Source organism: Salvelinus sp. IW2-2015, linkage group LG4q.1:29 (assembly GCF_002910315.2).
Source record: "Salvelinus sp. IW2-2015 linkage group LG4q.1:29, ASM291031v2, whole genome shotgun sequence".
Taxonomy (NCBI): Eukaryota; Metazoa; Chordata; class Actinopteri; order Salmoniformes; family Salmonidae; genus Salvelinus; species Salvelinus sp. IW2-2015.
In genome coordinates this window covers 17,685,546-17,701,980 of record NC_036842.1, presented here as the reverse complement: position 1 = coordinate 17,701,980, position 16,435 = coordinate 17,685,546, and the positions used below count along the sequence as shown (strand labels likewise).

At 45.6% G+C, this 16,435-nt stretch overlaps 1 protein-coding gene across 1 annotated transcript in view; it reads left to right on the top strand.

Moving 5' to 3' along the window:
• Positions 1–15,836, top strand: part of nup214 (nucleoporin 214) — a 99,187-nt gene extending 83,351 nt beyond the window's left edge. The window contains exons 32-35 of the mRNA XM_070443266.1: positions 84–238; positions 1,036–1,069; positions 15,679–15,710; positions 15,745–15,836. Of these exons, the coding sequence (XP_070299367.1) occupies positions 84–238; positions 1,036–1,069; positions 15,679–15,703 (214 nt within the window). The 3' untranslated portion in view covers positions 15,704–15,710; positions 15,745–15,836. The remainder of the gene's footprint in view (positions 1–83; positions 239–1,035; positions 1,070–15,678; positions 15,711–15,744) is intronic.
• The last annotated feature ends 599 nt before the right edge of the window (positions 15,837–16,435 follow it).

Here is a 16,435-nt window from a genome sequence, read left to right as displayed (position 1 = left end):
CTTCCTGAATTTTTATTAGGTTATTGTTTGATGTATTAAATCTGAATCTATTTTTAGTCGTTTGTTTCTCTCTCCCCTCACAGCTTTGCCTCCACTCAACAAAGCACACCGTCGTTTGGTGCACTGGCCAACCAGAGTGCGCCATCCTTTGGTAACCTGGCCCAGCAGCAGCAGGGGTCAGGGTTCGGAGCTCCTCAGCCCAGCGGCTTCTCTGCGTTCGGACAGCAGGGAGGAGGAGGTGTGTACTACTATCTCACCCATTCAGTTCTTTCAGATCAGTGCAGAGGATGCCACTCTAGAGGATGCACCCCAAGTCTTCATTGACATGTTCACTTCCCTCCCTCTTCTAGTGACTAAAACTGTACAAAGCATATGAAATTACTCCAACACCCGGCTTAGTCTTATCTGCCCCTGCAGTCTCCTCCCCACTCTCCCAGCCACGCTAACAAGGAACAAATAAACAAGAGCTCAAGTCTTCGTTTGAAGTCCTGCCAATGAGTCTCTTCCCATATTCCCCTGAAGCAGAGCCACTGGTTAGCTCAACTCATTAGTGGCTGGATAAATAGCAGTCAGTTAGCCTAGTGGCTAATGCTATCTGCACAGCTATGTACTGCTATGCAGTACAACAGGGCCACAAGATGCAGTGCTAGGCTAATGCTAGGATAGCCGTGGGGATGGTGGAATCCCACCAGTGGCTTCCTATTAACCCAAATACCTGCTATGGCCGCATGCTGCCACGCAAGCTACTTTCTGTCAGAATAATGTTTGTATATGGCCCAGTTTTCTCAACACGGGAAGAGGAGGGTGGGAAGACCACTTTTACCATCTTACTCGATCGTTAGGTCATGAGCAAGTCATATTATTGTGGTTTGTGTTGTGTCTTATGTGGTTGACTGGCTCTGTACCAGAGGTAATACAGTGGTAATAGTAGTAGTTTTCTCTCTGATTGTCTACATTTTACAGAGGTGTTTTAAATTGTTTCCACTGATACATCTTCATGTACATGGTTAATTGTGTTTGTTGGTTTTCTTGCAGGCTTTGGGTCTGCTGGTGGCTTTGGGTCCAATCAGTAAGTATCACTCATCGTTGGGGGTACGTGTTTCGGTAGTGTGCGCTCATTTGTTGTGTTCACATAAGAGTGTGTCTGTGTCTATCTTTGCTTGAGTGTATACATTTGTCTAAGTGTTTGAACCCTCCCTACACACACACTCGCATGTGTGTCTCTGGCAGTAGTGTGTGGAGGGAAAGTGTGTGACCACAGCACACTTCTGAGAATGTGAAGGGCAGCATGAAGTCACAGCTGGCTTTCCTACTATATCATCCCTCCTTCCCCACCATCCCCCCTCCACTCTTTTCTCCCCCTCTAGTCTTCCTCACTCCTTTCTCTTCTCCCTCCTGTACCTTATTCAACCTTCGCCCTTCTCCTCTCTCAAACCACTGATCTCTGTACCCTTACCCCAGACACTCACCCCCACTACCCCCTAATTGCTCTCCTTTTCCCCCTACCTCATCTACCACTCTCTCTACACTCTACCTCCTCCCTCTCTCCCGCTACCCTCCTTTATTTTTCTCCTTTTCCTCCTCTTCCTCCCCTTCCTCCTCTCCCTGTGCTGCTGTGTCACATAGCCGCTGTGTATCCCCCAAGGTGCATTTTAGTGGAATGCGATCTGAAGTTCTCAGGAGAGTGTGGCGACGCAGCCCGGGCTTTGTTAGATAAGCCCCTCTTTCTCCCTCTGTTCTGCTTCACCTTCTCCCCCTCCTGCTCTTCTTCCTGTTCTCGTCTTCTTCTATTCCTTTCTCTCCCCTCCTTATTCCTCACCATTTTGCTCCCTCCATCTCCCCCATCTTCCTCTTCTTCCTTCTCCACTCTCCTCACTCACTCTCCTCTTTGTCCCTTTCATCCTCTTCCGCTCATCAAATCAAATCAAATTTTATTAGTCACATACACATGGTTAGCAGATGTTAATGCGAGTGTAGCGAAATGCTTGTGCTTCTAGTTCCGACAATGCAGTAATAACCAACAAGTAATCTAACCTAACAATTCCACAACTACTACCTTATACACACACACAAGTGTAAAGGGATAAAGAATATGTACATAAAAATAATATTGAAGCAGTGGTGGTACAGAACGGCATGCAAGATGCAGTAGATGGTATAGAGTACGGTATATACATATGAGATGAGTACTGTAGGGTATGTAAACATAAAGTGGCATAGTTTAAAGTGGCTAGTGGTACATGTATTACATAAGATGGCAAGATGCAGTAGATGATATAGAACAGTATATACATATGAGATGGTAATGTAGGTATGTAAACATTATATTAAGTGGCATTGTTTAAAGTGGCTAGTGGTACTATTTACATAATTTCCATCAATTCCCATTTTTAAAGTGGCTGGAGTTGAGTCAGTATGTTGGCAGCGGCCGCTAAATGTTAGTGGTGGCTGTTTAACAGTCTGATCCTTGAGATAGAAGCTGTTTTTCAGTCTCTCGGTCCCTGCTTTGATGCACCTGTACTGACTCGCCTTCTGGATGATAGCGGGGTGAACAGGCAGTGCTTGGGTGGTGTTGTTGTCCTTGATGATCTCCATGCCTTCCTGTGACATCGGGTGGTGTAGGTGTCCTGGAGGGCAGTAGTTTGCCCCCGGTGGTGCGTTCTGCAGACCTCACTACCCTCTGGAGAGCCTTACGGTTGTGGGCGGAGCAGTTGCCGCACCAGGCGGCGATACAGCCCGACAGGATGCTCTCGATTGTGCATCTGTAAAGTTTGTGAGGCTTTTGGTAAAGCCGATTTCTCAGCCTCCTGAGGTTGAAGAGCGCTGCTCGCCTTCTTCACAACGCTGTCTGTGTGGGTGACCAATTCAATTTGTCCGTGATGTGTACACCGAGGAACTTAAAACTTTCCACTTCTCCACTACTGACCCGTCGATGTGGATAGGGGGGTGCTCCTCTGCTGTTTCCTGAAGTCCACAATCATCTCCTTTGTTTTGTTGACGTTGAGTGTGAGGTTATTTTCCTGACACCACACTCCGAGGGCCCTCACCTCCTCCCTGTAGGCCGTCTCGTCGTTGTTGGTAATCAAGCCTACACTGTTAGTGTCATCGCCAAACTTGATGATTGAGTTGGAGGCGTGCATGGCCACGCAGTCGTGGTGAACAGGGAGTACAGGAGAGGCTCAGAACGCACCCTTGTGGGCCCCAGTGTTGAGGATCACGGGGTGGAGATGTTGTTACTACCCTCACCACCTGGGGGCGGCCCGTCAGGAAGTCCAGGACCCAGTTGCACAGGCGGGGTCGAGACCCGGGTCTCGAGCTTGATGACGAGTTTGGAGGGTACTATGGTGTTAAATGCTGAGCTGTAATCGATGAACAGCATTCTCACATGGGTATTCCTCTTGTCCAGATGGGTTAGGGCAGTGTGGTTGCGATTGCGTCGTCTGTGGACCTATTGGGTCTGGTAAGCAAATTGGAGTGGGTCTAGGGTGTCCGGTAGGGAGGAGGTGATATGGTCCTTGACCACGTCTCTCAAAGCACTTCATGATGACGGAAGTGAGTGCTACGGGGCGGTAGTCGTTTAGCTCAGCTACCTTAGCTTTCTTGGGAACAGGAACAATGGTGCCCTCTTGAAGCATGTGGGAACAGCAGACTGGGATAAGGATTGATTGAATATGTCCGTAAACACACCAGCCAGCTGGTCTGCGCATGCTCTTGAGGACGCGGCGGGAATGCCGTCTGGGCCTGCAGCCTTGCGAGGTTAACACGTTTAAATGTTTTACTCACCTCGGCTGCAGTGAAGGAGAGCCCGCAGGTTTGGTAGGGGGCCGTGTCAGTGGCACTGTATTGTCCTCAAAGCGGGCAAAAAAGTTGTTTAGCCTGTCTGGGAGCAAGACATCCTGGTCCGCGACGGGGCTGGTTTTCTTTTTGTAATCCGTGATTGACTGTAGACCCTGCCACATACCTCTTGTGTCTGAGCTGTTAATTGCGACTCGATTTTGTCTCTGTACTGGGACTTAGCCTGTTTGATTGCCTTGCGGAGAGAATAGCTACACTGTTTGTATTCGGTCATGCTTCCGGTCACCTTGCCCTGGTTAAAAAGCAGTGGTTCGTGCTTTCAGTTTCACCGAATGCTGCCGTCAATCCACGGTTTCTGGTTTGGGAATTTTTAATCGTTGCTGTGGGTACGACATTGTCAATGCACTTCCTAATGAACTCGCTCACCGAATCAGCATATTCGTCAATATTGTTGTTGGACGCAATGCGGAATACCCATTTATTATTATTGATGAAACAAAATGCTGTGCCAACATGCTCTGAGAAGGGATATCTGTGTATGTTTACACTGAACAAAAAAATAAACGCAACATTACATTTACATTTACATTTAAGTCATTTAGCAGACGCTCTTATCCAGAGCGACTTACAAATTGGTGCATTCACCTTATGACATCCAGTGGAACAGCCACTTTACAATAGTGCATCTAAATCTTTTAAGGGGGGGGGGGGTAGAAGGATTACTTTATCCTATCCTAGGTATTCCTTAAAGAGGTGGGTTTCAGGTGTCTCCGGAAGGTGGTGATTGACTCCGCTGTCCTGGCGTCGTGAGGGAGTTTGTTCCACCATTGGGGGGCCAGAGCAGCGAACAGTTTTGACTGGGCTGAGCGGAACTGTACTTCCGCAGTGGTAGGGAGGCGAGCAGGCCAGAGGTGGATGAACGCAGTCCCTTGTTTGGGTGTAGGCCTGATCAGAGCCTGGAGTACTGGGCGCTTCCCCTCACAGCTCCGTAGGCAAGCACCATGGTCTTGTAGCGGATGCGAGCTTCAACTGGAAGCCAGTGGAGAGAGCGGAGGAGCGGGTGTACGTGAGAGAACTTGGGAAGGTTGAACACCAACGGGCTGCGGCGTTCTGGATGAGTTGTAGGGTTTAATGCACAGGCAGGGAGCCCAGCCAACAGCGAGTTGCAGTAATCCAGACGGGAGATGACAATGCCTGGATTAGGACCTGCGCCGCTTCCTGTGTGAGGCAGGGTCGTACTCTGCGGATGTTGTAGAGCATGAACCTACAGGAACGGCCACCGCCTTGATGTTAGTTGAGAACGACAGGGTGTTGTCCAGGATCACGCCAAGGTTCTTAGCGCTCTGGGAGGAGGACACAATGGAGTTGTTCAACCGTGATGGCGAGATCATGGAACGGGCAGTCCTTCCCCGGAGGAAGACAGCTCCGTCTTGCCGAAGTTCAGCTTGAGGTGGTGATCCGTCATCCACACTGATATGTCTGCCAGACATGCAGAGATGCGATTCGCCACCTGGTCATCAGAAGGGGAAGAGAAGATAGTTTGTGTGTCGTCTGCATAGCAATGATAGGAGAGACCATGTGAGGTTATGACAGAGCCAAGTGACTTGGTGTTATAGCGAGAATAGGAGAGGGCCTAGAACAGAGCCCTGGGGGACACCAGTGGTGAGAGCACGTGGTGAGGAGACCATTCTCGCCACGCCACGCTGGTAGGAGCGACCTGTCAGGTATGACGCAATCAAGCGTTGGGCCGCGCCGGAGATGCCCAACTCGGAGAGGTTGAGAGGAGGATCTGATGGTTCACATACGAGGCAGCCGATAGGTCTAAAGGATGAGAGCAGAGGAGAGAGAGTTAGCTTTAGCAGTGCGGAGCGCCTCCGTGATACAGAGAAGAGCAGTCTCAGTTGAATGACTAGTCTTGAAACCTGACTGATTTGGATCAAGAGGTCATTCTGAGAGAGATAGCGGGAGACTGGCCAAGGACGGCACGTTCAAGAGTTTGGAGAGAAAGAAAGAAGGGATACTGGTCTGTAGTTGTTACATCGGAGGGATCGAGTGTAGGTTTTTTCAGAAGGGGTGCAACTCTCGCTCTCTTGAAGACGGAAGGACGTAGCCAGCGTCAGGGATGAGTTGATGAGCGAGGTGAGGTAAGGAGAAGGTCTCCGGAAATGGTCTGGAGAAGAGAGGAGGGGATAGGGTCAAGCGGGCAGGTTGTTGGGCGGCCGGCCGTCACAAGACGCGAGATTTCATCTGGAGAGAGAGGGGAGAGAGAAAGAGGTCAGAGCACAGGTAGGGAGTGTGAGCAGACCAGCGGTGTCGTTTGACTTAGCAAACGAGATCGGATGTCGTCGACTTCTTTTCAAAATGGTTGACAAGTCATCTGCAGAGAGGGAGGAGGGGGGGGACGGAGGAGGATTCAGGAGGAGGAGAAATGGCAAAAGCTTCCTAGGGTTAGAGGCAGATGCTTGAATTTAGAGTGTAGAAGATGGCTTTAGCAGCAGACAGAAGAGGAAAATGTAGAGAGGAGGAGTGAAGGATGCCAGGTCCGCAGGGAGGCGAGTTTTCCTCCATCCGCTCGGCGGCCCGGAGCCTCTGTTCTGTGAGCTCGCAATGAGTCGTCGCAGCCACGGAGCGGGAGGGGAGGACCGACGCCTGGAGGATAGGGGACATAGAGAGTCAAAGGATGCAGAAAGGAGGAGAGGAGGTGGAGGAGGCAAAGAATCAGGAGAGAGGTTGGAGAAGGTTTGAGCAGAGGAAGATGATGATAGGATGGAAGAGGAGAGGGAGCGGGGAAAGAGCGAAGTTGGGACGGGCGCGATACCATCCGAGTAGGGCAGTGTGGGAAGTGTTGGATGAGAGCGAGAGGAAAAAGGATACAAGGTAGTGGTCGGAGACTGAGGGGAATGCAATGAGGTTAGTGGAAGAACAGCATCTAGTAAAGATGAGCGAGCGTATTGCCTCCTTGTGAGTAGGGGGGGAAGGTGAGAGGGTGAGGTCAAAAGAGGAGAGAGTGGAAAGAAGGAGCAGAGAGGAATGAGTCAAAGGCGTGGGGAGGTTAAAGTCGCCCAGACTGTGAGAGGTGAGCCGTCCTCAGGAAAGGAGCTTATCAAGGCATCAAGCTCATTGATGAACTCTCCGAGGGAACCTTGGAGGGCCGATAAATGATAAGGATGTTAAGCTTGAAAGGCTGTAACTGTGACAGCATGGAATTCAAAGGAGGCGATAGACAGATGGTAAGGGGAGAAAGAGAGAATGACCACTTGGGAGAGATGAGGATCCCGGTTCCACCACCCGCTGACCAGAAGCTCTCGGGTGTGCGAGAACACGTGGGACGAAGAGAGAGCAGTAGGAGTAGCAGTGTTATCTGTGGTGATCCATGTTTCCGTCAGTGCCAAGAAGTCGAGGGACTGGAGGGAGCATAGGCTGAGATGAACTCTGCCTTGTGGCCGCAGATCGGCAGTTCCAGAGGCTACCGGAGACCGGAACCCACGTGGGTCGTGCGCGCTGGGACCACCAGATTGGTGGCCGCGCCACGCGGTGTGGAGCGTTTGTATGGTCTGTCAGAAGGAGAGAACAGGATGGACAGACACATAGTTGACAGGCTACAGAAGAGACTACGCTAATGCAAAGGAGATTGGAATGACAAGTGGACTACGCGTCTCGAATGTTCAGAAAGTTAAGCTTACGTAGCAAGAATCTTATTGACTAAAATGATTAAGATGATACAGTACTGCTGAAGTAGCTAGCGGCAGTGCTGCGTTGTAGACTTTGTAGGCTAGCTGCAGTGGCTGCGTTGTTGACACTACACTAATCAAGTCGTTCCGTTGAGTGTAATAGTTTCACAGTGCTGCTATTCGGGAGCTAGCTGGCTAGCTAGCAGTGTTGATTACGTTACGTTGCGTTAAAAGAACACAATAGCTGGCTAGCTAACCTAGAAAATCGCTCTAGAGACTACACAATTATCTTTGATACAAAGACGGCTATGTAGCTAGCTATGTAGCTAGCTACAGTCAAACAAATCAAACCGTTGTACTGTAATGAAATGAAATGAAAATGTGATACTACCTGTGGAGCGAAGCGGAATGCGACCGGTTGTTGAGTGCGGAAGTTCATTCGGTAGACGTTGGCTAGCTGTTGGCTAGCTAGCAGTGTCTCCTACGTTAAGGACGACAAATAGCTGCTAGCTAACCTCGGTAAATTAAGATAATCACTCTAAAACTACACACTCTAAACTACACAATTATCTTGGATACGAAGACAGCAAAGACAACTATGTAGCTAGCTAACACTACACTAATCAAGTCGTTCAGTTGAGTGTAATATGTTTCTACAGTGCTGCTATTCGGTAGACGGTGACGTTTGCTAGCTGGCTAGCTGCTGGCGATAGCAGTGTAGACTGCTTAGGACGACGAAATACGATAATTACGCAATTATCTTGATACAAGACGCTATGCTGAGCTAGCTAAGAAGAAATTGCTAAGATTAGACAAATCAAACCGTTGTACTATAATGAAATGTAATGAAAAGTTATACTACCTGCGGACCAAAGTGCGAATGCGACCGCTCGCCCCAACCCGGAAGTCCAGCTATAGTGGACTTGCAACAATTTCAATGATTTCAGTACATATAAGGAAATCAGTCAATTAAAATGAATTCATTAGGCCCTAATCTATGGATTTCACATGACTGGGCAGGGGCGCAGCCAATCAGAATGAGTTTTACCCTCACAAAAGAGCTTTATTACAGACAGAAATACTCCTTAGTTTCATCAGCTGTCCGGGTGGCTGGTCTCAGATGATCCCGCAGTTGAAGAAGCCGGATGTGGAGGTTCTGGGCTGGTGTGGTTATACATGGTTTGCGGTTGTGAGACCAGTTGGACGTACTGCCTAATTCTATAAAATGATGTTGGAGGCGGCTTATGGTAGAGAAATTAACATTTCATTATCTGGCAACAGCTCTGGTGGACATTCCTGTAATCTCCATGCTAATTGCACGCTCCCTTGAGACATCTATGGTGACAACTGCACATTTTAGTGGCCTTTTATTGTCCCCAGCACAAGGTACACCCCTGTAATGATCATGATGTTTAATCAGCTTCTTGATATGCCACACCTGTCAGGTGGATGGGTTATCTTGGAAAAAGAGAAATGCTCACTATAAGGGATGTAAACAAATTTGTGCACAAAATAAGCTTTTTGTGCATATGGAAAATGTCTGGGATCTTTTAGTTCAGCTCATGGGACCAACACTTTATATGTTGCGTTTATATTTCGTTCAGTATAGTTTAATTTGTTCAAAATAGAATGTATGTTTAAAGAAACAAGGTTTATATTAATACACTTCAACACAAGTAAACATGACCTTTCGAGTCACTTGACTTTGGTGCATATTATTTAGTAAGTTCTTAAATATCATTCTGAATAGATTTTTATGAGCGGCAAAGCATTTTCATGTAGACAGAACATATAGTACATAACAACTACAGCTATATGTACTTCTTAAATTAAGTACATTTCATTCTCTCCTCCGTCCCATAGAAACTGATACCGACTCTTCATGTATCTGCTTAACAGTGTTGACTTTATCTGGACAGATCTCATGTCTGAAGTCCATCTCATCATTCCTGCTTTCTTCTTTCCTCTCTTCCCTCTCTTTCTCTCTTCTCCTAGTCCCATACCATATTTTTCTTCTCTCCACTTCCCTCAGTTCTAAACTCCCTCTCTTCTCAGTTCTACACCCCTCTCTAAACCCCCTCTATTCTTTTCTGTTCCATCCATATATTTACGGCTACATCTTCCCTCTACTGTAGTATGTGTGGACATGTGTTCCGTCCAGGACTCCCTCCTTATATTTTGTGTGTATACAGCAAGGTTATTATAATAAATTAAAACTGAAACAAAAATAAAAGCAAAAATTGTAAAAACAATTTAGTGATGAACTATCCTGAGACTTATCTTTGACTGCAACGTTTTTTAAAATTGTAATCCAATGTTTTTTGTTGTTGTTCAATCTGGCAGTTAAATGCTGCCAGTAGATGGCAATGTTTCAAATAGGCCTAGCTTGTGTATCGGTAGCTAACGGAAGAAATCCGAGGGTGAGTGCGGAGCGTGAGCGTGAACATAAACCATAGACTTGTACATTGGCGGCAGCAAAAGGTAAAGGCCCTGTATAGGATTGTTTGGAGTATATTGCTGGAAAGGACAAAAGCAACTGTATTGTTGTCAGAAGATGGCAACCTGTGTGGAACAGAGATCAAAGGGAAAACCCCAACGAACCTCAAAGTTCATCTGAACTACACCAACATAGAATTTCAGGCTAAAGACTAGGTTAGAAAGCCAACAGCTGTTAGTAGCTGCACGTCAGGACAACCAACTCAACCAACTTGAGCAGTTTGCGTGAAAAGAGCAGAAACATGGCAACCTCATTCAAATGAGTTAAAAATAAAAAGAGAAGAAGCACTGGTTAATTTATTAATCCAGTCTGGCAAGTCCACGAGACTGTGCGATGAGCCACCTTTCAGAAAATTCAACCAAACACTTGATCCTAAATGTAAAACTCAAGGCGCTGCTAGAGTAAACTGGTTGATTGCTTTGCAAATGGATACAGCAACCCAGAAAGTTAAGAAGATTCTGAAAGAGGCATGAAAAATAACCCTGTGTGTTTACGAATGGAGCAAGAAAGGACTGACTGCTTTGTTTATGGGTGGCGCACAATTGGCCCAGCGTCGTCCGGGTTAGGGGAGGGTTTGAACGGTAGGGATGTTCTTGTCCGGTCGTGCACTAGCGACTCTTGTGGTGGGCCGGGCGCAAAGCACGCTGACACGGTCGCCAGGTGTACAGTGTTTCCTCTGACACATTGGTGCCGCTGGCTTCCGGGTTAAGTGGTCATTGTGTCAAGAAGCAGTGCGGCTGGGTTGTGTTTCGGTGTCAGAGAAACATAAATGGCTCCTAGCCTGCCACGCATAGGCTAGTTTCTGTCCCTAAAATTAAAATAATATAAAAACGAAATAGAAATAATTTTATAAAACTCTAATTAAATAAAAACTAGTAAATCAAGTCTGATATCTACCTGAAACTAACTGAATTTCAAATACACATCTAAAAACTAATAGGAACAAAAAAGATTATATATCGGGTGGGTCTAATGCTGGTTGGTTAAAAGTGCATTCCAGTCGGTGTCTATTCTACAATTTACCACCGGCTAAATCTATGGCGTTAAAATGCCTATTTACTCTGTTCCATCTGACTGCGCAATCCACTGTCTCATCAGCCCAGCCAGGCACGTTATAAACTTGATCTCCACTATAAAAAGCATCTAGACATTATCTCACATTTCTTTTAGACTAACATTTCGGTTTCAACAGCGGAGATTTGTGTAAACCTTGCTGTTTGTGTCTCCGACATTTGCAACATTGTTTCAATATTCAAATACGATCTCCAGCTGTCCCATAGTAATGAACGTGTAGGGGTCGGGACAAGACAGGCAGGCAGCGTTTCTCAGTCACTCGAAATTATGAATCAGCCTGGTGTTTAGAGCCTAACAACACTCGTGCTAATAAATCCACCAAACACCGGCTTTGAGGGCATTATCACTTAAATAGAAAATCTCAAAACTATAATAACCTTGGTATAGAATACTTACATACATCCCTCACAGTACTGTCAGAAAGCACTAGTACCCCTCATATTGATCAGGCAGGGGCTAAGGGGAAAGTCCAAACCATCACAAAGGTAGCTAGCTTCCAAACCAGACTCCCATCTTCAGCAACCTCTTTTTATATACCGTATATGTTTGTTTTTTTGGTTTGTCTTCATTTTCCTCCTCCAGATCTTCTCAAATGTTTGGAGCCAGTTCAGGTTGGYGAAGKRAYTTTTTMTAYACCCCCCCCCCCCCCCCATTGGCAAGTGCACACATGCTGTGTGTGGCCAGTCAACACTGCTCTCTGCAATCAAGCTCTCTGAGTAGATGTCTCTTAAATGGAGAAGGGTGGAGGGAGAGGGTGGGGTGGAAGCGGGGTGGTTGAGATGACAGTCCAAAACTAGTTGTATAGTATGGAACTGACCTTACAGACCATCGCAATAAGCTTACGTGAAGTACATCAGTGGCCAACTAAAATGTGTAATGTGTAGTTGGATTAATTAATTGGCATTTTGTGTATCAACTTTTTAAAATCAGGACAGTAATTATTTATTAAGTTTTATCAACCACTAGGCAACATCTCTAAGGGCATAATTCATAATGGTCATAATTCAATAATAAATGTGTCATGAACTTTCTTGGAATAACACCTGTATTCATATGACATAGAATACTGTTTGTATATATCTGTTATCCACTGTGGACTGTAACTCTAGTGTAGATTTATGTTCATCCATCTGAACTTTGTTTTGCTCTATAAAATAGTAATGTAGCCTTGTTGTTTGCACTTACTTTGAAACAGGGAAAAGTTCTAAGCTTTCATTTGAAGTTTTAAGGTATCACATTTTCCAACCTTTAGCAATTATGATAAGAATCATGTCCTCTGTTTCTCAAAACTCAAGTATTTTCTAGGTAAAGAAAGTTTTTTTTTTAAATACTGTAATCAGTAACTGACTCTAGGCAAGACTTGGACAGGTCGTTGATAAAAGTATCCTCTCTTGATTGCATACAATGAACTGAAATATTAGGAAAACATGTATGCTGCTTTTTATAATCCATACTGCTGGAACCCCCTATTCCTATAAATGTGTATATTTTATACATGGAAAATGGGAAATAAACTTGGCAATTCTAAAATCTGTATCTAATGTAGTCTCTTTCTTTTTTTGTCATCCTACTGATGATGAGCACTAATTGATCGCCTGTGTTGTTTTAATGATGACAGCCTCTGGCTATTTTCCTCTTGCCTTTGTGTCTGGCTGTGTGCTTATTAAACAGATTTCATTTACCATTAGCCTACTGTTTAAAAGGCCCAACAATTAGACCTCTGGACTAAATGTTGATGTATTTAATGAGTCAACCTTTGATTAAGAGTATTTGAGTCATTAGTCCAGAGAAAAGAGGTGCTGAAGGGTTTTGTCTATGGCATTAGCAGGCCGGTTAATGTAATAAATGTAATCATTTTAACGCAGCATGGAGAACGGTAAGGAAGCTCTGGGCTATGTTTAGACAGTGATGGGGGCTTTGCTAGCTGCTAATTAGCATACCATCCTTGACGTGGAGCAGCCTGCGTATGGTTTTGTAGCCCTCTCCTTCATCAAGGAATTCACTGGCCCTTATTAATTAATAGACAGGAATGAGGGTATTTGCAGGAATGAGGGTATATTGAATAGAGGGGTGCTGGTCTTGTGTAGTGGCATCTGGTCTTTGGCATGTGGCTGTCATCAGATTGCCATCAATGGTCACCGCCATGGAGAATGTCACTGTCGCCCTGTCCCTTCTGGTGTGCCTGGCGATGGATGGAAATGTTGCAGGCCCGCTGGCCCTGCCAATCAGACACTGAAGTGGTTGGGGAATGTTGGGTTCACAACATGTGACCAAGAGTCCTAGCTTCCCACTGTAACAGTGGAATTCTCCTCGCCAGCCCGCTATGATATGATTGGTCACACACACTGTGTTCAGGGCAGCTAATATTAGAGATGGATAACAGTGGTATTAGAGGTGGGCAAGACTAGAGAGAGGGAGTTACATTTGTATTGGGCTGCTGGATGTTTTTCTACCGCTTGTCCTTCATACTGATGGATGTTTTCCCGGTCCAGGGAGGCACAGTGCGTGTGTGAAATGTAAATCATAGGTATACATATGTGGAATATCTGATACGTTTTGATGACTCACTTGGCAATGCATTATAGATTTTGCGACGCAGGCTGTCATGGAGCTAAAACTCTGCACTGTTGTGATTTGTAGCTGAAGAGGTTAAGCTGAAGAGGTTTTCAGCACAGTACCCTCTCTCCTTCCCGCAATTTACTTATTTGAACACGTCAAGGACCGTCTACTTGGTGTTGTAGCTGTGCAGCACTGATTCATACTCCCGTGTCATGTTGTGCTCAACAATGACAACTCCCAGAGTGCAGCACTGTCTTCTCTCTCTTTTCTCGCCGTCAGTGCATCGCTCTGACAGAGGGAGCAGGCCAGTCACACAGACACTCGTGGGGATGGCAGCTGTTTGAGGAATCCAGATAAAAAGAACCATTCTGTTTCTCTCTACCTCTCTTTTTACGGAGGGATGATTGGCATTGTTCTCGCTGCTTTATCGGTCCGGCCTTTTCAACTCACTGGCTCGTCTACAAGCCGTCTGAGACTGTAATGCAGTCAACCTGCTGAGTGTTAGATGCTGAAGTGATGTGTGGGTGGTCAACCTATGTTAATTTACCCAAAGACCTTCTATATAGTATTTAGAGCTATAAGCCCTGAAAGGACTTACTTGCTTTACAACCCGTTCATCCCTGGAGAATTGGATTTTATTGTCTTCAAAACAAACAAAAAACTATTTTTGGGGGGGTGACAGAGGTATGGGTGCCAGGTGGAGGTAGAGTGGTGGGGTGACAGGGATAAAAACGACCCACCACCCAGATTAGACCGGGAGAGAGGTAAACAGACATTTTAGAGGCTGATTTGGAGAGTGTAATCACCATAGTCTCGCTGTGGCTGGCAGCTTATTTATTGTGCAATGAGATGCAAGCAAACAGGAGCACATCAGAGGCTTCATATGTAACATTGAGAGGTTTGCAAATTTGCACTATAAACTTCTGTCATTGTTTTCCTATTGCCTAATATACATTGGCATTAGAGGTGTAGTTAGATGATGGGTGTGTTTACCATACAGTAGAGTAATTCTGACCATGGAGGCTGTTTGACCTGGTTAACCTCCAATCTCCCAGCTGCCCAGTGCTATCTATCCCAACAACATGTCAAGTGCATGTAGCCAATGTTCCTGGTCAAAGTTCCCTTCACGTGGTCAGAGGTTTTGAAGTACTACTCTGTGTGTGTGTGTGTGTGTGTATGCATCTGTGTGCGTATATTGTTTAGTGTGTGTGATAGATAGTTGTCCCTACTTCGTCTGTATGGCCTTGTCTGATTGGACGGTTAGTGTCTCTGTGCCCTCTAGGGTTTTTACAGTAATTACATGCGAACATTTCATATTTGATCGGCGTCTGTGCGAGAGTGTGCCAGTGAAATCAGCCAATGCTGTCCGACACGAACATCACAGCAGCCAGCCAGTTATCTGACAGATACATAATCCACTCCCTGAGGACAGAGAAATAATTTTCCATATCTCAGTCTGTACTGTTTGTTTCTCTATGGATGTATCGATTTTACCTCAGTCGAGAGAGGAGTGTGGCGGACATCGTAAATGAAATGATTCAACATTAGTGTCCACTGAAGGCTGCAGTAATCTTGTTTAAGAGGCTCTCAGCCTTAGCTCTGTTAGCGGGGACTAGTTATTTATGCACAGAGTGGAAACTCTCTCGCTACTATGAAAACATCTTCTTTCTCCCCTCTGATAATACAGTACTGTGTGTGTATGTTTATATATGCCCTGGTTTTAGACGGCTTACTGTGAATTCAGCCTGTGATTGAATCCCATGTGATCATAAAGTATTAGCTTAGTGATGAGTGAATTTCCTCTTATTTCAGCCAATGATTTAACTCCCCCTTTTCGTTTGGTGTTACAGTTAATGGTGTCCTCCACGTTCATTGTTTGGACATTAACCTATCAAGTAGGACATTGTGTTTAAACATGAATACCCTAAAAAGTTGTTTCTTTCAGATGATCCAGTGGGGTCCCCTAATCCAGGAGGAAACAAAATGGTGTGTTTTCAAGTTGAGAACAAACCTGCTACAGTTGATAATGGATGCCAGTGCGGCCATGCCATGTCTAACACTGATGTTTCTGTGCTTTCACAGACCAAGATGGCCTGGACAACAATAAAGAATATACCCTTTTTGTCATTTTTTCGGGGGGGGGGGGCTGTTTTTTATTTGCCTACAAAAATGTTTGATATGAAAGTTTTGTCCACAGTGTCTGTTTTAAAAATGTATTGTTTGTTTAATCACAGTAAAAGAGCTTAATAAAACTCTAATTTGATCTTTGTAGCCATCATGTTTTACTGTACCTTCATCATATTGCAAGGGATGATGCTGAAATACATTGGACCCTTGCCAATTCCAGATAAGGTAGCACATTATTGACCTTTCCATGACACCAGAGTAGGAGTTTATCCATCAGTAGCAGAGTTGTGATTATATTTCATTCACACTCAAATATGAGGACAGAAACAATAAAAATTATTATCAGCACAAATGGCCACTAGAACAGACATGACTGCTTACCAAAATATGCAAGTTACACTAAGTAAAAGACAGGCTCTCCACGTATTGTATTAATGGGGACCAGGTTAAGTTTAACTTTTGTCGGCACCCAAACACAGTGTACCTAACCTTCTCCAGAGGCAGAGATGACATCACCGCCTTAACCCACTGCATGAAGGAGGATGGCTTTGCAGACTTCCAGTGAATGAGGACAAGGCGGCGCAAAATGCTGTCGCATTCGCCTGATGCATTGTAGCATTCGGGTCTAGGGGGAAGTACCCCAAAAATGGCAGTGAATGGGTTGGGGCTAACAGTTGTATTACACATATGTGAGAGTGCCTCAAAAATGGGG